Source organism: Centropristis striata, chromosome 15 (assembly GCF_030273125.1).
Source record: "Centropristis striata isolate RG_2023a ecotype Rhode Island chromosome 15, C.striata_1.0, whole genome shotgun sequence".
Lineage (NCBI taxonomy): Eukaryota > Metazoa > Chordata > Actinopteri > Perciformes > Serranidae > Centropristis > Centropristis striata.
The window spans coordinates 10696900-10717355 of record NC_081531.1 but is presented as its reverse complement, the minus strand read 5'-3'; the positions used below and the strand labels follow the sequence as shown (position 1 = coordinate 10717355).

The 20456-nt window shown below is 39.7% G+C and overlaps 1 protein-coding gene across 2 annotated transcripts in view; it reads right to left on the bottom strand.

Moving 5' to 3' along the window:
- dpysl3 (dihydropyrimidinase like 3) overlaps positions 1–19857 on the bottom strand; it is a 48723-nt gene extending 28866 nt beyond the window's left edge. For both annotated transcript variants that reach the window (XM_059351324.1, XM_059351325.1), the window contains exons 1-5: positions 19699–19857; positions 6654–6742; positions 4305–4489; positions 873–1037; positions 706–767 (exon numbers count right to left, since the gene is read on the bottom strand). In XM_059351324.1, coding sequence (XP_059207307.1) covers positions 706–767; positions 873–1037; positions 4305–4489; positions 6654–6742; positions 19699–19737 — 540 coding nt within the window. In that variant the 5' untranslated portion in view covers positions 19738–19857. The remainder of the gene's footprint in view (positions 1–705; positions 768–872; positions 1038–4304; positions 4490–6653; positions 6743–19698) is intronic.
- Between the last annotated feature and the right edge of the window lie 599 nt (positions 19858–20456).

The following is a 20456-nucleotide window of genomic DNA, read 5'->3' as shown; positions in this document are numbered from 1 at the left end:
GTTATTTTTCCACTCCATGCCTTAACCAAAATATGTTTTATCCAGACATTTTGAATAAACTGTAGTGTAAACAACAACCAACATATTTACATAAATAAAAAGAAGTTTGTACATGAAATTCCCAGTGCAGCCAAACAAACTTACTGGCTTGAAGCTGACTCAATGAAGGACCCAATAACATCTCTCCTCCTTTCATTATCCTGAACATACTGCTGGGCAATTTCTTGTCCGTCGGGGGTGTCAAACCTATATATATTCTCTATATATTGTTGGATACTAATTTTTTATGCAGTTGTGTAAGCAGCATTATATTGTCACCAAGGTAGGGCTAATTTTAACTACTTAATATTCCTTTATGTGGTTTAAATTATAAAAATGTTTAATCACCTTTGTTATGTTAAATCTTGATGTGAAAACTAACTGAAGCTGGCAGTTAAATGTAGTGGAGTAAAATACAATATTTGTCTTTAAAATGTAGTGAAGTAGAAGTTTAAGTATAAAGTTGGACTTTTGCTTCACTGGGTCAAAATTTCCATTATAACTTTTCAACATATTTTAATGCATTCTGTTCCAAAGTATTCATGACAAAAATAACATTAAAAAATATATTGACATGCAAACTAATAGAGGAACTGTGTGTTTTATCCGCCACTCTTTACTGTAAGTATGGAGGGAAAGAAAAATCCTAAAATAAAGTTATTGTACCTCACTGTTGCTCATCTGGTAGTAGTCCTTGTAAGCCATGTAGACCTGGAACATGTTCACACCTGTAACAAAGAAATACAACTTACAGTAGGAAACACAGTAAAAATGCCCCTAAAAAAAGCCAAAGGTGAAAATAAAAATGGTCAGTAGATGGTATCACAGACTACCTTTCTCCTTGATGAGGCTATCCACCTCCTGCTTGACGCTGTCGTTCCAGTGGGTGATGTCCACATGGAGGGAGTAGTCGCAGCAGGTCTTCTCATCAGCCCACTGCCTCCACTGGTCATAGGCCTCCATCAGGCTGCAGCCGGGCTCTGGGATCACGTGGTCCACTGGAGGAGGTGGATGGTAGAGGATGGAGGGATGAATCAGAATCAGAATCAGAATCAGAATCAGAATCACTTTATTAGTCCCTTGAAGGTCGATTTGTTTTGCAGCAGGACACACAAGACAAGATACACAACGATAACATAATAAGACCCAATAAAAGTCTAATAAAACACAGTCAAAGAAACGCCATACGCATATATAAAATCACTGACACATGTTCATTGCAGAGCTAATACCCCTAAATGGAGAGTTAATACCTGGTATAGGTGTTGTTAGAGCCATTTTGTACAAGCTGATAAATAATTCAGATTTGTATTTCATAGTTCATAGTTCTTTATTGAAGTTGTGAGAATGCCTATTGGTTCGTAGAAATTGCACTCTTCTTATTGGCTGAGATGTGTGTAACGTCATAATTGCCTACTTTGTTTTAATTAGGATTATGGAGACAAGGAGAGCACACTAGTTTTTGACCGTGCTCATAATTGTTATGTTTTGGATTGCTGCAGTTTATTATTTGTAATGCTCAAACGAAAGGTTTTCAATAAACCATAAGAAAGAAACTGTGGGATTTTTTCGGCTTAAGACACGCGTCAGCTACATCCTCACGCTCCATAATTGAAGTGTGTGTTTCAAGTAAAACTAGACGGAGCCACATTAACAGGTGTAAAAGTGCAATGTGCAGATGTGCAAGAAGCAGGCTTGTGAAGATGAGCAATTTGAGGGCTATTTTCTATTAGTTAAATAAATGGCAGTTGGTATAAATGAGACCTGGAGTCTTTTAGTCCTTCACCTAGGGGCCCTAAGACGACGGCCTGAGGGCAAGAGCTCAAATTCATTCCGAAGAGGGTGATCAGGACTATCCATAATGGGGTTAGCCTTCCTCAGGACCTGTCTGTTATACAGAGACATAACGCCTTCCTGCCCACTTCCTGGAAGAAGGTGATGGAGAGGTGGCAGGTGAGATGAAGTGAACACAGACAGACAGAAGTGACAGAGTGGGTGGTGATAGTCACACGTAGGGAGATGAAGACAGGGTGATGTCAGGATTTGTCTGCTGGTGTTTCTACTTTCTCCCTGTATTGTTTATCTTGCATAATCAGCTGTCTGTCTGGGAGCCTGCAGAGCTGAGCTAGCGGGGGCCGACCTTGTCAGATGTCACATTTCATTTCGAACATCTCTGTCTGGGTGCGGCCGTCCTTGATAAATTTGGGGCCACTTCAGCTGTGGATATTTGGTTTTTGGTTATGTAACCACGATCAATTTTATTTAAATTAGAGTTTGGCACACAAGGCCAGTGGATTTTTCCTAATGGGACCACCCAGACTTACAGTGACTGAAACATATGGGAGTTCTTGTGCAGCACTGAGGGTACTGCCAGTACAATTGAATGGAAATATTAGTAATAGCCTCATAAAGGCAAATGTCCCTGCTCTTTAACTCTTTTTGTGATACAACAACAGTAGTATTTTGAAAATTTTAACTTTTTAACAGTTGTTATTTTTCTATTTCTACTGCTGGAGGTTGGTGTGAGCACAACAGTAGGCGAGGTCAATTGGTCTGATGTCAATATGACATCCAAATATTTTTGGCATACTGCAGATTTTGCTTTTGTTTGCATTATGCATACTAGGGCTGGGTGGTATATCAGTATTAAGAGTTATACCGATATATTTTAGAGAGAAATATGTAGTTGAGACAATACCGCCATACAGATATATAATATCGTTTGATGTTGCCTTAACTTATGATCACTATTTGGTTGGTTGATAAAGAGCAACAGCTAGTTCCTTAGAAGAATTCTGTTAATGCAGGTTTTTTCGGATTTGGATTGCAGATGAAGAGCAACATGATGCAAAACATGCTGCAAACAAGTTGTTTCAACAGGTGGAAGGTTTTGAATTTGATAGTCTTTGAAGTCTTTCAATAAAACAGGTTGATGATGATTACTTGTGGCACTGAGTTAAAACTGAACACTTTGCACATTTTGTTTGAAATACCAAAATATATCGTATTTCGCCACTCTGCCTAAAAATACCTGGATATGAGTTTTGGTCCATATCGCCCAGCCCTACTGCATACTACAGGCCACCTTTAGCCAAATCAGTACATACTGCAAGTACAGTATGCAATTTCAAATACAGCCTATGTGAATGTAATGACACCAGCTGACAGGATGTTAACATGGATCCAAGTGGTTGTCTAGTTAAGTATAACCAGGAGTAAAAACATAAGTAAAAGTTCTGCCTCCTAGCTTTAATAAATATATGATATAAAACTAATAAAACTTAAAAAAATATAAAATAATATAATAAAACTACATAATATAGTATATATAATATCCAAAAATGCACTTACAAGGTTTATAATGTGCGAATTTGCATTAATCACAATAAATCAAAGACAGCACAGACTTGCCTTTGTATCTTTTGTGTCTTTCATCACTAAAATAATTAATCGACTGTAAATCCTCATCGTTCACAACAGTATCTGTGTATGCAAAATATCCTGCTGCATCTTACTCAGCTGTAATAAAATAAGACCTCCTGCTGGCTCACCAGCTGACTGACGTCTTTATCTCATTAAAGATGAGCCAATCTGCTTATCTGGTCTTTGCATATTAAAAGGATCAAGCTGAAAAAACAACAACACTTTTCCCTATGCTGACCATCTGAACTAGCCTTTTGTTCACCCCGACACAAACACAACCTCATCAGTGAGTGCAGATGGATATGTACAGTACATAATACACATGGGCAGAACTAAACACAGTGCATGTTTTCACTTTCTTTCTCACTCATCACCCAGTGGAATATAATCCCTCAATGAATGGAGGCCATGAATAGAGCTTACTACAGTAGCACGTCTGTTAGTGAATGTGACCGCTCAAACACAGTGACACGCTGGCAGACAAGCACCAGAGTAGCAGCCAGTTTAAAAAGAGTTAATGGTATTATAGAGACCGTGGTGCCCACCAGCTGTTAGCTGTGATAGCGTCCGGCCTGTCAGCTACATGAGCAGCACACATGCTGTACATTAACAGTGAACACTGGAGCTGTATTACCCTGGGAGCAGTGTTTCACTCTCTGCCCCCTTACACTCAGCCTTTTGTATGGCCGTCTTTTGGAGAGCTGCCCAAAAACAAACTAAAACCGCTTCCCATCTCTTTCTCTTTTCCTTTGTCTGGGTCTTAGCCCTCCCTCCCCTCCTTTTTTTCTCTTTTTTGAGCTTCAGTATCCGTCTGTGTGGGCGACCTTTTCTACAGCCCTTACCGATCATGGTCGTGCCCCCAGCGAGAGCAGACTTAGATCCCTGAGCGAAGTCATCCACGGTTGTGGTTCCACGGTACGGCATTTGGAAATGGGTGTGAATGTCAATGCCACCGGGGATCACCATCTTCCCGTTGGCCTCGATGGTCTTCACCCCACCGGGCACGATCAGGTTGTCTCCGATCTGCCTGTTGAAGAAAAAGGGATGTTGTCATTGGTTTTGGTTTTGGTTTTATTTTATTTGCACAGTTAGAATTACATAAAGTGACAGAGAAAACATATAATGTAAAGTGCAGGGAGAGGCAGAAAACCCAGATGGGCTTATTTAAAGCCTCCACCTAAAATTGTTGAATAACATCAACAAGTTATAATGACAATAACAAAAACAATTAAAAAGAAAAATTTTACTGTGTGAAGCTGCATTCACAAAGATGTTTAGATAGTAGAAAATAATGTGTTTTTGTTTTTGTTAAGGTTTTCTTTTTCTTTCTTTTTTTTCTTTTTCTTTTCCCTCACAAGATAATGTCTGGGGGTCACCAGATGGGCGTGGAGAAAGCAACATATTAAAATCAGAATCAATATTGTTTATATTATCAAGTAGACTTTCACATACATGAAATGTATGTAAAAAATAAACAGTTTTTGCATTACTGTGTGAATTGTTATAAGGCTCTCTCAGGGGATGACCCCTTGATGCCCCTATTTAAAAAAAAAAAAAAAGCCTCCATATAGTGGTGGGCAATATATCGATATTATATTGAAATTGTAATATGAGACTAAATATCGCCTTCGATTTTTGATATCATTATACAGTCAGTTTTGTTTTTTCCTGGTTTATTTTCTAAACTTACCAGCCTGTTCTAGTTTATTAAATATTTGCCTTTACCCACTTAGTCATAATATCCACTAATGATGACTAATGACTAATGATTATTTATCAAAAATCTCATTGTCTAAATATTTTTTTAAGTACCCACATTCAACCCTTTTATATTGTTGCAATATCGATATGGAGGTATTGGGTAAAAACTATTTTGACTTAGACAGACTTTATTGTCATTCAGTTAAACAAACAAATATGCATATTGAATGAAATGCCCATGCATTGGCTCACAGTGATTGTACTCTGGAATGTAAGATAAATAAATAAAGTATAAATATAAAACTGTAAAAATATAATATTTATATTGCACAAAAGTGTAGCAGCAGAAAGTGTTTTTGTACATAGACAACAGACATAAAAAATATAAAAACTTTTTCACAGTGCAGTATAGTGCAAAAAGAAGAAATCATAAGCAAAAGTTTTAAAGTTACCCCCAAAAAATGTCAGCCAACAAAGCATATTGTCCTCATACTAATACATCAACATTACACCCCGACTTGTTGTTCAGACTTTATAGAGGACACAAGCCAGACAGACAGACAGACAGACAGAGAGGCAGGCAGAAGCCAGCGTCTCTGTGAGTTTGCCAGCAGCTCAATGGTCCAGCAGGCATCTGGGTGTTTATTATGCAACACCAGGCTTTCCCTGGGTGCCTCTCTCTGAGCTGCCTCACTAAGGGGCAGGCGGGACAAAGAGCCTATAACTGGAAAATCAAGTGAGAACAGGACTGGGAGGGAAGAGAGTGACAGAGAGGACGGGCTGATTCAGGGAGACACAGAGAGAGGAATTCACTCACTCTCGCCTGCTCTGGTGGGACAAAGACGTGCTAATACTGGCACATAAAATTGGGGGCTAGACTGGCTTTTATCCCCGCACCTTTTCTTTGACCCAGTGGAACAAGAACTCATTCTGGGGGGAGAGGTAATAAGACTGCTCTGTTTAATAGAGGAACATAACTTTATTTGTCCCCTCGAAGAAATTATAGGGATTAAAATCATTAAAATTTGTCAAGCCAATATGTAATTCTCATATGTTTTTCATTGAAACTACTCCTCATGATATTTTCTGCAAATACTTATGCTTTCAGATGGATAGATTATCTCTGTGACACTGAAGTTTTTACAGCTGTAGGCTCATGCTCCTTGCCCCGATTAATTAAAGTCAAAAAAGTGCAAATATTTGACAATAAAAAACCTGAATTTCCCTTTAACTTTTATCTTTATCTAATGCACCTGACCAGCACATTTGATGTCATGATCAAGCTGTCCAAGTTTTTAACTCATGACATGAAAATATTTTAATTTCTGCAACAGCAATCTGCACTCCCACAAGTAAAAGGAGAGAGCAGCTATACAAATAACTTGAGCGAAAGACAGTAAGTGGATGATGAGTCTCAGAGTGAGTGCAGGGATGAAAGCAAATGGGAATGAATAAAAGCAGAGCAGAAAGGAGGACAGTGAAGGACTTACTTAATGAGGCCATCCTCCATGTAGATATCGGCATGGAAGGACTGGTCATCATTCACGATCCTCCCGCCTTTGATCAGAAGCCTGTCGCTCTGTAGAGAAAGGGAAGAAATAGATTAATTGCAACTTTCTTCGAACAAAGACCCAGTTTGGCTTGAAACACTGTCAAGTAAGCAAGTTCAATTAGAGGAAGATCTACTAAGCCTGATCATTTCTGTTGTATATTTAGAGCTGGACAATGCTTCCTATTTCTCTGTAGTTGGATTAGGTCCTTAGATTTCCACCCAGAGGAGATGAACAATGTTACATTCATTCATGGCGAGGAAGAGACTGGGCATATTTGTCTGTCTTGTCCAATGTAAACACACCACAAACAGTTTAGCGATGGACCACCCTGTGGGTCTGCCTCTCCCTGTGGTCTTGCAACAAAGTGGTTTGATCCCCCGTCCAAGTGACCCTCATTTACATCAACATTTTTTTGATATTGTTGTTAATTAGGTCCATCATGTTGTATGGAATACTATCTACCACTGTGGTCACCACCATGGAAAATATCCAGCTTCTATAGTTTTATACTTACAGTTTTTATTTTTTATAATTAATGCAATGACTTAGCAGTGGTAGTTCCCTAAACGTACCCAATCATGAAAAATAACGTATTATAGTTTTAAAATTCATAATGTTAATACTATAGTTATTTATTTCATTATAGTCCAAACAAAATGTTAGTAGTTGCCATGTTTGTATCACTCAAAATCGTCAAAAATACTCAGAAGACCACACCTGCCAGAAGGGAAAAGATACACAACAATGCGCTGAAAAGCTAACAAAATGCCTGTTTCTAGCTAAAAAAATAGAACTTAGCACTCTATGTCTACCAGAAAGGACAGGTTAGCTCATAGCAAGCTAATATTAACTATATGTTAGCAAGCAATATGTTAGCAAGTTTATATTAGCTATATGTAAGCAAGCTAATGTTAGCTATATGTTAGCAAGCTAAAGCACTTAATACTGCATATGTTGCTGTTTATCCACATTCCTCTACAACAGGAATTACATAGTGTCAAATGCTTTAGCTTAACTTATAGAAATGTAGTTGCGTATAACTGACTTTGGTTGGGACTTAGTGACAAAATGCACTGCATAGCCTATGTAAGTTAATGTTAAATTTACTGAGTTTCAGGATTGCAATTTTTCCCCCATTGTAACTCGTGATGTGTCACATCTGTATCCATTTTTGTCCTCTAAAAAAATCAGCTTTTCGATTCGTCAAATTTTAAAAACTTAGTTATGGACTCTTTACCCTGTTATTGGTAGTACATTTCACCACACAATGAACCACATCCATCTTCACTACTCATAGACTTTTATTACTAACATTACAGTATCTTACAGTCCTGTCTTTAAATAGGTAATTTAAGCTAAACCAATAAATCAATCACAGCACAACAGTGGCAGCATATGAATGAAATATGGTGCCACATGCAGCATGGAGCGTCCAATCACAGTTCTGGGCCGCTCCCTGTTTGTGTGACTGCTTTTCTGCATCGCTTGTTCGCTCTGTGATCAGTCTGACCATTCAAATCTGACCTAAAACAGTGGTTACTAGTGCACAAAGTGATGCTTGTGACTGTGATCACTGTCATCATGGTATCTGCATACAGCCTTATCCTTTTAACTAAATGTGGGAGTTTAACCTCATGTACGCTTCACAAAATCACCAACTACTTCTGAGAAGCACATTTCCCAAAAAAAAGATTGTGAATATTAAATCTAATTTCTGAAGAAGGTATTCATATATCAGACAGACAGAGCCGCATTTACTGTTTCCCCTGTATTAAAATGATCTGGAGCAGTCATGGTGAAAATATTAGAGAGGATGACCTTCTGCTGCTGGAAGCAGAGCTGAAGCTGCTTTAAAGGACTGATCGTGGATTAACAACTAAACCATTCTATCCAGATTTTGTCATGCAACAACTGCAGATGTTATTTCAGCGCTATTCATTTATCCGACAGGAAAGATGCCATCGCTAATATTGAGTTAGTGATAATTTTATGAGGCAGGATATTTTTAATCTGTATGAGAATTGAATGTGACTGGTGCTCTGACATGAAACAACAAAGGATTGTCACATCTGAGGATCCTTAGATTCCGTAATATGGTCTGATCTGGGCGTTGCCATGACGCCACACAGTCAGACATGAGATCTGCTGCTGCTGCTGCACCACGGACCAACTCTTGCAGGGCGTTGTCATGGCGATGGGTTGACTGCGGGGAGACAGACTAGAAACGAGGGAGAGTGGGCTCCTGGTTTTGCTGACTTGTTGGATAGCTTCTTTAGTGAACAACTGGCTGTCTAACAGGGTGGAGGGATACATGGAGCTGTTCGCCTGGTAACTGTGCAGGTGTTTGACGGATCTTTGGGCAAATTGTAGCATTTCATTGCTATTATATTTTTTATCCATCTGGGAGAACAACGTCATCTTCTTCTTTTTATTGGTGGTTGGCAAACCAACTTAAAGGTGCATTACCTCCACCAACTGGACTTTTGAGTTGTCCCAAAGTTCAATATTTAGTGTAGTGGTCGACCGATACGGGTTTTTTAAAGCCAATGCCGATACCGATTATTTTGATATTCATTCTTAACCGATCCTCGATATTCGCTGCCAATTTTTTTGGCTCGATTCTTGAAGCCAATATTGCCTTTTCTCCCTCCATTTATATGATAAAAATGACACAATGATAACAAATGTTACACAAGTCTCAATTAAACAATAAAAGAAACATTTATTAACAAAACAAACAAAACAAATTAACAGTTGGATAGCGATTGGCAGATGTTGCACTGAGCAAACGCACGTATGTATCGGCCGATGTCGATACAAGTAAAAAACGCAAATATCAGCCTGATATATCGGCCGGCCGATGTTTTGGTCGACCTCTAATTTAGTGGTTTTATTTGGTATACCGCCATGTCTGGTGTTTGGTTAATATCAAACGTGTTTTCATTTCATTTCACTGGCCAAACCTATATACATTAATTGACTAATGATTAAATCAGTGATGAAAATTATTAGTTACAGCCCGCCTATCTATCTATTCTGTGGGAAAAGGAATTTCTTTAAAGTAAAATAAACCATGCATTGTTCTGGAGAAACAAATGTCTCAAAGAAGTTCTGAAATCCACCTTTACTTTTTAACAAATCCAATCAAGTATAGCCTCATTAATACAATCACACTCTATAAGATGACTGGACTCAGTTCCTTGCCCCGCTAATAGAGACAGCCTCCCCTATTTTCCCATCAGCACATGTGTGCAGTGATTTACACCCCTGGCTGTGGACCCAATGTTTCATCACTATAATGAACTGCAGCCACTCCCACACACAACATAAAAAAGAAAAAAAAACATAATAAGGTTTTGTATGCAGCTCAAATGATACAAGCTGAATATCTGCTGAGCTCATAATCTCACGCAATGTGTGTGAATTAATGTGTCTTTCTGTTTGTGTGTGTGTGTGTGTGTGTGTGTGTGTGATGCAGATGGTGATGGAGTAGTGTGAAACAGAGCCCAGAGCTTTCCCTGGAAACCACACCCTGAAGCAACACATTACAACACACAGTCATCAGTGGCTGGAGCACAGCACCGGCATAGATCATACTGTGGAGCCCTAAAACTGTCAATCACTAGATCCCAGACAGTTCCTTCATCATCTAACTGAGCCTGAGAAGGGAGTGTGTATTCCTCACTTCATTTCACCTATTTTATGAAAAACTGTCATGTGATTCTGCACCTGATGAGACTAAAATGGATGCTAGAGATGTGATCCATAAACTGCAAGCACTGACAATACTTATAAAAGACTGCATGAGATGAGGAAAGATTCTTTATCTGATTTATAATACTGCAGCGAGGGGTGTGCCCTCATGCATGGGTGCCTTACTCTAGTTCAGCAGTCTCCCATTTACACACACACACACACACATTTCTGCCCAACTCCCCACTGGCCTATAACACCATGCAAGAGACCAAGAGACAATCAATAGCTTCCATTTTCCATTAAAACCTGCAACTGCCAGTCTGCTCATTTCACTACTCATCAGTTAGTGCATCTGCCACTGACATACATAATGTACCACTATGACTGTGCACTGTACTTGAAGTTAGTTATTTCCATTCAATGGAAAACGAGATGTTAACACGATTTTCAGGAACACATTACTTCAAGTAGACACTTAATCTGAGAGAGGAGATTAATCTCATTTCATAAAATTAAATGCAGAATGAACATTTATTGCAGAGCGAGACCGATATATCGGTCTGCCAATATTGGACTATCATAGATATGTTGTATCTATCGGAATTGATGTACATGTTGTCTAATAATCATCTGAAAACTTTTTAACAGAATATATAATGAAGAAAAAGATGGCAATTGTGATTTGAAATGTTGTCATCATAACGCAGTTTGATAAAATGTTCTTTTCTCCTTCACCTACAGATGACTGAAAAGTGACAAAGGGGCGTTAATGTGTGGGACTATTTTTTCAAAAATGGTAATATAGTTCACAATGTAAAACAATAAATGCATAATGATGTTAACTGTTTGTTTAAGAAAGCAGTATCTTGAGCACCTTGGCATAGTCCTATACAAAAAAAAGGTATTTTATATCCAGCTCAAAAATGATATCAGGCCTATATCAGTCGGGTACAAATTTATTGTGGCATTTTCTTGAATCTATGACAGACAAAAACCCCACATTTCCCAATGCTCTTGTCATTCAACCACAGCAACATTTAACAGCAAATATAACAAGTGACAGCATGCTGTTTCCCAATGTTGCCATGGTTATGTTGTCAACATGTTCCAAAAAGCTGTTTATTGTTTCATAATGAATCCAGGATCTTTTTTCCCCGAAAGAAATGATTAATCAGCATTCCTATAGTATTTACCAATCACTGTAAGTAAGTAAAAGGAGGAATATGCCACTTGGCAAAATGTGTTTTCCTGTGAGAAGCGATATTGTAGGTATGCACTTCATGCCACCAGGAAGTCCTCCAGTTTAACTTAGTTAATGATGTTTTTACGATTTCACATTACAACTATTTTCTTTCCGATGTAATTGAAGTCAACCTCTTGTGACATTGCTGGAGTTAAACCATCTGTGCGATTATGTGGTTACGGGTCTAAACCGAACCATTTGTTACAACATTAACGAGACAGAACCATCCACATAAAATGAACACATACCGCAGTCATGCTGTCAGAATTTTTGTTGTAGCCCTGACTGTTGCAAGGCTGATTAAATGGCAATAATTAAATTCTTCTCTGTTTAATAATGTTGCCTGCTTTCACACAAGAATGTATGATCTGACCATGGATGCTGAGGATTTACTACTGCTTTGTTTCAACCATAATGGATATTGATTTCAGTTGATTTTTGCCCACACTTCCTCCTGAATCCCTTGTTGGACATTGCTTTTAGCCAGGTCATATAACCTACTTGTTTTTTAAACTTTAACAATAAAATCAGGAAGATCCATGTACATTGGTCATTATTTTCATGATCAAAAGACACTATTTCAGATATCACTGATCAGAATTTTATAAAATTTGCCATTTACAGTATGCCCCTGGTTGGATTTTAATGCATCTGTTCTTGTTCTTCTTGCTTGACACAGCTCTGCCTAATCTACCTGATTACTGGGATTCGTTAAAAAAAAAAAAATAATAATAATAATAATAATAACTCCATCCATTCAGAAATTGAATCATTCTGGTTTGGACTAGAAGGGGAACTGGGACAAACCCAATGACCAGACATTGACTAAAAATAGTGATTTTCATGGTTTTCCAGAATGAGCAGCTAGAGCAGCCACAGAGCAAGTCGAGGCACAACCAGACTCAAGAGCCCACATCCAGTATATATCTCTTTAAATATCCATTGAGATGCACGTACAGTATGTTCACAATATAACATTGTTCAATTTCAGGCATCCTGCCTACATGTACAAGAAATTCCAACACAGGGAAGTCTTTGATACAATGAAAACTATGATTTAAAACTATGGGCTCTGCCTTATACCCAGCACAACAACACCCACAGTGCAATTGTCATTGCTAGTTCAGACAGATGCAGTTATAATTTTCATGCCCAGCACCTATGCTGGTCTTGTTCTCTTAAAATGAGGTGTGGTCCGGCACTTTGCTGGTGCATTGCTATCCTGAGGCAGCAGAAAGTCAATGTGTCATTGACCAACAAAAACGTGGTCTAAAGTCAATGGTGCAGTATTTTTGAGCTATTCAAAGGGCCCATTATTCCGATTGTAGATGCACCTACATAGGTGCAAAAACTGTCAAATGGAGTTGTTGATGGGACAGAGGACTGGAAGACAGCTGATAACCACTCACTTCTACAATTTGTTGAATCCTTCATTGATCAGCAATGTGCTAGATGCAGGTGAGCCTGGCATGTAAAGGGAATGAGTGATAACGATTTACTCCCAAAACATATGACAGGTTAAATACAACCCAGTGTACCACACTTTGCACCCAAATTATGCACCTTTTACAAGCAGAGGTGGAGTTAGACACACCCTAAATGCACTTGCACCATTCACTATATATAATTTAAATATAGCTCTGTGACAGAAAATCCTTGAGTCACCCCTACTCATATCATTCCCAACCAACATTTTTAATGTCCTTTAAACACGTCTCAACGTTAATCTTGTATTATAATTATTACATATATATTATAATTACCACAAAGATTCATGTTAACTTAAAGGGTCAGAATATTCACACAAGACACACTATGTTGATGTTGGTGTTGATCCTGATATGCTCTGACCTTCCAAGGTCATTGACCATGTTCTCGTTTGTCAATCATGTCACTGTTACAGCGCCCAGTTTTTGGAAGAGAAGAATAATGTCACTGGATGAGCTGCACACTGTAGTCATTGTTGTAATCGTCTCTTTTTCCTTCTTCTGGTCTATGCATGCGTATGCAGCGGATTAAGAACGTGCAACATTTTGTTTGCATCTTTTTATTGACTTTAAATGCAGTCACCTTAGTAAATCCTCTCAATACACACTCTCAATATGTTAATGAAATTTGTTGCTTACTACTCTGTTAAAATAATACATGATAAAGATGAGTTCATTAAGATTAGTGCACTAACCTTGGCTGTTATAAAGCTAAACAAACTGTGCAGTATGATTGAGATGCCAAACAACACAACCCACATAGCTGGTGAGTGAAAAACATAAAATATAGAATTTAAATAAGATAAAATTAAGTTTCACCGAAGATCCAATGGAATCTAAACCCTAAACTGTGGAAACATGGACAAAAAATGCTGCATTGAGACAGCTTGAAAGGTCAGAAACGACTTATTTTGTATTGCTCTTTGGATAATAAATACTAATGTGAATCTTCACTTCCTTCAGTGTACTTGTTTGTGTGTGCGTGCATGACTGTGACCTACTCTTGGCGCTGGGTAAACAGCGGAGGATTTGGTGTTTGGACAAATTCGGACAGTTGGAGGAGGATTAGCTTTAACACACACATCACGCAATCATCACAGCCGAGGTCGAACACAGATGCTTATAAAAGGTCTGTTCCGAGTTGCTAAAATTAAACAAATGTATACTAATAAATGAATGTTTTATTTACAACTGATACTAGTAATGTGCAAGTTTTAGGAAAATGTGTGCTTCCAGCTGTTTTACTCATCTGCTGTATTATAAATTTGAAGTCATTGGAAAAAAGTCGTTAAGCTCCACTACTTTCTGCAACTGCATCCTTCCCTCTAGTGCTGACATGCTCATATATTAAATGTCTGGCAACAAAGTTGAGTAAAGTTCAGGTAGAAAAAACATCTTGTCATCCAGCTCCAAAGTAAAAACAAAGCGCCAAAAATAAAGCAGCTCTCACTGCACAGGAAACTGTCACTTTCTGTTACACAAAGCAGCATCGGTATTCAAAAATAGACGACAGGATGTTATTCCTGTACTACTACGCTGATAAGTTTTTTCCATATCCACCAGACTGGAGAAAGAAGCTCATAAACCGGGATGCAAATTACTAGTAGCCACTCCTCTGTGCTTAATAAATGGGGATGGTCCTGGAAAACTCCATGTCTGCGAAAAGGCCAGAGGGGCTCAGAGGACATTAGAGGAGACCTCCATTAGCTGTGACAGAGACCCTTGTGTGTGTGTGTGTGTGTGTGTGTGTGTGTGTGTGGGTGGAGGGAGCTGCGGGGAGGCAGGCAGGGACCAGTGGAAGAGGGAAGTCATCCTGAATGTGCACCGGTTCCTCTGCTTCAGCCTTGTTGCCTAGCGCGCAAAAATATTTACTCTTTACCCAAAACTGCAGAGATTTTTTTCACATTCTGGAAAAGTGAAAACAATGAGGCTTATCAATCTAAATTAATAGCGGAGGCTCCTGCCAGCCACGGTCATAGAAAGACCCTGCATGTCTGGAATGTTGATCTTGTGATAGGCGGGAGTAGTGTAACCATGTAACCATGGCGAGGAAAAAAACATATGGATCTGATTGAGCCACACAGGTTGAATTATAAACTTTCTCAGTCAAGAAGTCTGAGTGTGTGTGACTGAAGTGTGTGTCAAATCACATCTCCACACGACAAACCAAACACGGGTTGTATTTTCCTGCCATCATAACTGTATGTTGGTCGCCATGGTGAGTCGCACGGCAACGCCTGGGCGGCCACGGGGTATTTTGTTTGCACTCGAGCCCACTCTGCTGCAGCCTGTGTGGTGGTGGCACACTCTGGTGTGGCGGAGCTCTGTTTTGTGGTGCGTCAACAGGAGGGACGGGGTTTCATTTCCAGGGCAGAGCCCGCCGACTGCCGGCCCCCTGTTTCATGCCCACAGATGCTCATTCCAGCTGGAGGGGATTACTGATGACATGTACCAGCCTGGAGCAACACTGAGGCTGCTGTGAGTGTATGAAGAAAGAGAAGAACCACACCTAGAAATCTGACAGAGCCACACTGGCAGACAGAAGACATGAGGAAACAGCTGGAAGTGAACGGTTAGGCTTTGAAAGAGAGGAGGAGGGTTATAAGCACATATGAAATCATTGAGGCAGGATTATACTCCACATCTATGACCTCAGCGTTTACAGGAGTGGGAGCTGTTGACTCTGGGATGGGTTTTCAAACTGAGACTTTTACTAAGTAAATTGGATTTTTATAATTATTGGCATTGTGTAGATTTTTACAAAGTCAGTTTCTGGTCTATGTATGCTTATGCAGCAGATTGAGAATGTGCAACATTTTGTTTGCAGTTTTTCTGAACTTAACTTTCGTACTGACATGTGGTACACATGAAAGCCTGGTAGAGAATCCCCTTTTCTAACTGTTGGTAGTTTCTTGCTTGCAGTATCTTGGTTACTAATGTGATGAAATTCTAAAACTTAAAAGCATACTATGCAGGAGTTGCTGCTTACTGTTCGTAAAAACAACATCCAAACTTTCCGAGATTAGCGTAAATGAAAGCAAATCCCAGATTCACACTTGTTTTGGAATGCTATAGTTGCGTTTTTCTGCAGTGTGCATATTTTTTGGGATCTTTGTGCCAAAAGAAGTGCAAAAACACAGCAAAATTAAGAGAAAAATAGAAGAATTCAATTAGTTTTATTGCGCCACGTAGCTGCTTTCTGTGAACACGGTAGTTTATTTTGAAAAGCCACTATGCATGTTAATAGCGGAAAGTGACAAGCCCATCCCAACATGAACCACACCTGGAGCAAAGGCATACAGTGTGAAATGATATTGCACGCCAAGGGTGCACCAGTATCTAACAATACATACCTATCACCTTTTATGTTTGCAAATTCCCTAACTATCTCATGTCCGGTAGTAGCTTTTATGCCAAACTGACTTTTCCCAAGCTTAGCTGTCATATTCGGTTAAGAAACAACTTCTTACAAATCACATGGTGGTGTTTTGCTAGCATATCCAAAGGGTACAAGTATATCCAATGCAGCAACACAACACTGTGTGAGGCAGGACGTCTGGCACTACTGCGAACCAATCCTAGCATCGAAGGGGAACGTCTTCCTAGGAAAAGCTGGGATCCATAAGAACGTGGTAGGTATCATTTTGAACTGAATCCTGTGTCCTACGCAGGTGGCAACCTCCAGGTCTGAGCAGGGAGGCAAACCATGAAAGTGCCTTAAGCTGCATTCTACCAGAAATTCCAGCAGGCAGCGCTAAGTTTGGGTGCAAAGCATTTCTGTCTATTATGACAATTTGATGTTAATAGTTCAAATAATGGCCCCTTTTACAAGAAAATAGAAGATAAAGAATTGTATGATTTGGGGCGTGGCTACCTTTGATTGACAGGTCACTAACAAGGCAAGCCGTCATCAGGAGAGAAGCAGAGCAATGCGTATCCATGGCAACGTGTCAAACGTTATATAGATATAAAAAAGGCAGTTTACCGGTTTGGTCTCATACCTTTGACCCTTTCACACTGTATTTTCACTTAATGAGAGTTTATTTGAATGTTTTGTTAATTAAAAATGTCTTGTTCAGCGTTTGGTTGGACTAACAGACACTCCAAGGAGTCGCTGTTCAGTTTTCTGAGGTCAGTCACGTAAATTTTGTTTTTGTTTTTTTGCTAGCCAAAATGAACATCCCCAGTTAATGCTCCAGTTAATGCTAACATGAATTAGCAGCGGCTTCTCTCAGTCAGGTTGAGGTGTAGAGAGGCGTGTAGTCAGTGATCAGATCCCTCTCGCTCCTCCACAGTCCAAATATGGTCTGCTCCCCGAATCGGAAACAAGGTGGCGACACAAGATGGCGAGGAGTGTAACGATGAACTCGAAGCTTCCAATGGGCCACAAACCAACTGGTGAAATCACGGTGACTACGTCCATTATTTATATACAGTCTATGGTCCTACGTTATTAATTCACGCTTGTCATTACCACCAGTAACCACAGGTGTCGCCAAATCAACTGATCAAGGACTGATCTTAATGAGGCTAACTTGTGTCTGTTGGAAAATTGACTGGACCACCATGGTATGTGCAAATACTGAATTAAGTGGTAAAGCTGTGTGAAACATGTGCTTCTTCATTACATCATAACTAGAAGCCAATGAATAAGTCCAGTCTGTGAAGTGAAGTGGCGTGAAGCCACTTTATCTCTACTCTTAGTCAAGGACATCAATGAGACACTTGATGAGACGCCAGTCTAGCTAACATGATGGTGAAAATGAATGGAGCTTGTCTTTAAGGCTCACAACAATCATCCAAATGAAAAATGTTAACTTCTGTAGCCAGATATTATCTATCTTGAGGCCATCAAACTCAACAGTTACACATTTTCTTGTCTGTGATTTCTTGCCTCAGGATACAAGTATAAAAAAAAAGGAGACAGATCTTATCTTGGTGAGCCAAGTGCTCTCTGTTGCAGCATCACTTACTTATACTGTCAGTGGATATGGCTGCTTGACATAAATATCCCTAAGATTCTACCATAAAAGAAGAATAAAGACAAACAAAACTCTGTGGGGGGTTGGTTGCATTAAATTCCTATAATGACTGTGTAAAACATGCCATGGAAAATTCTGTCCCACTTTAGCATATTACAGAGACATGCCCTACTTTAAGAGTAGGGCATCAAGAGACTGTGTTCAGCATACACATGCAGAATAAAAGACCTCTACAACAGGCCAAAAGTACCCCAGTCGCCCCCAAAAAACCACCCCTTTGGTGTAAAATCAGCTGAGGAGACAGACAAAGGCTGGGTCTCCTACAGCCAAGCAACACACCCCTGACTGCAGCCCGGGCTGCAACAATGAAAAACTGGAAGGCAGGCATTTCACACAGAAGGAGAGGAAGAGGTTTCTCTGCAGTTGTAACACACACCAGCAACCAGCTGGCTGGCTGTGTAACACCAGCCTGCCCTGAATTCAACCTCCACCCTCGATGCTCTGAGTCTTTCTCCTTCCCATGATGCAGGAATACTAGCGCCCCATTGCAAGGCCGGCTTATCACAGCTCATCACAAATGGGCGTGCACTCCCCCCCACCTTTCCTTTTTTTTTTTCCTCGTCTCACTGTCCACTGCACCAGCCTGCAACATGAACAGTAGCCCATGTCTAAAATCTGCAGGGGACACATTTAATTCTTATACATTGAAATACATAGGCCCCCTTTATGAGAATAATAAGCTGATGAACCAGAATTGCTAATAATTTTAAAATTATACTCACTTTTGTTGAGTTTTTTGCCTGTTAATAGCCTCAGGACATGTGATTAGGCTAGAGCATCATTAGGATACTTTGAAAAATGTCACATTAAAATGGCGAGAGAAGCTATTGAAAATTAGACTAACATCACTGTTCAACAGCCTCCATGATAGAAGTGATCAATCAGGCCCAAAAATAAAAAAAAAGAGCATGGGCTTGGCATATTCTTGCCAAAATGGCTAAAACCTGATTTTAACCACTTCATATGCATGCAAAACATTTTTTAAATGATTTTCTATTTTTCTTTGCCGAATATGAAAAGGATGTAGGTGGAATAGGGAGTATATCAAGCACATTAATGCAATATTCTAATGATATGGCACCAAACTACATCAAAAATGATTATTAAATACGATGTGAGCTGACACTTTGCAGTGCACACAGCTCCAGCCTCTGCAGAAACACTACAGAGATTTTTTTTTTTTCTGGGCGAGCCGGCTCGCCACATGCACGGAGCGCCTCAACAAAGAAGATGCAGGACACCTTTAAGAAAACGCCTCATCTCCCTGCCTGGCTGTCACTATGGCAGCCAGTCATGCCATTTCATTGTGCGTATTTTTTCCAGCGTCTTCCTGCGGTAAAGCCCGATTATTAAAATGATATAAATATAAGCCCGGGTGTCGCGCTAGTGGCTACATTTATGTTTATGATACATGGCTGTGAAACGGCAGCGCCGAACACAAACGCAGTGATTTGCAACAGCAGGCATCAAAGTTCCCACAGCCAATGAGGCAGAAATAACTCCTTTTTACTCACTGTGATCTTTGGGATGTTCTTTTTTCCTTGGTAAGACATGTTTTGTCCAATTCCACCTTTGAATTCAAGCTTTTAGAAAACCGTATTCCCTCTTTGCGGATGCTGCAGCGGCCCTCGCCTGGATGGGAGCTTCAGGGAATGGTCGCCACTCTGTCAGTGCGATGTAAAGTGCCTCAGAGTGCTACAGGAGCGTCTGTGGCTCAGCCGCCCGGCCCCTCCCTCAATCGGCTCAACTGGAAAGATGCGGTGCCACAATCTTTCCAGCGGGGGGCGCAGTGGAGCAGCTGCTCTCCAGCCTGCTGCCAGTTGTCTGCATTACTGGGCTGTCACACATTTTTCTTTAGCTATCAGAGATTTTTCTCGCCTCAGAAACAAATTAATCTGTACTTGTTTACTTAAAGAGAATGTGTGACACAATGTATCCAATAGCAAGTACCAAGAGCAGGACTCTCTAGCAAGGTTATAATAATTTGGGATTTTTCATTAGTTTTAGTATTTTTTTTGTTTGTTTGTTTTTTTTAGTACTCTTTTTATTGGTTTTTCAATTTTATAAGCACAAACAAAAACAATTCAGGCCACAAAGCACAAAACAAGTCCCGCCCCAGGTTAGGGTTAGGGTTTATATACAATAAGTAAGTCAATAAAAAGTCAATAAAAAGACGTCAGGAGACAGGTAAACAAAGAGCACATACATAAAATAAATGAAAGGGCAGACAGTCCTCATCTTCAAGGGACAAATGAAGAGTTATAGCTTCTGT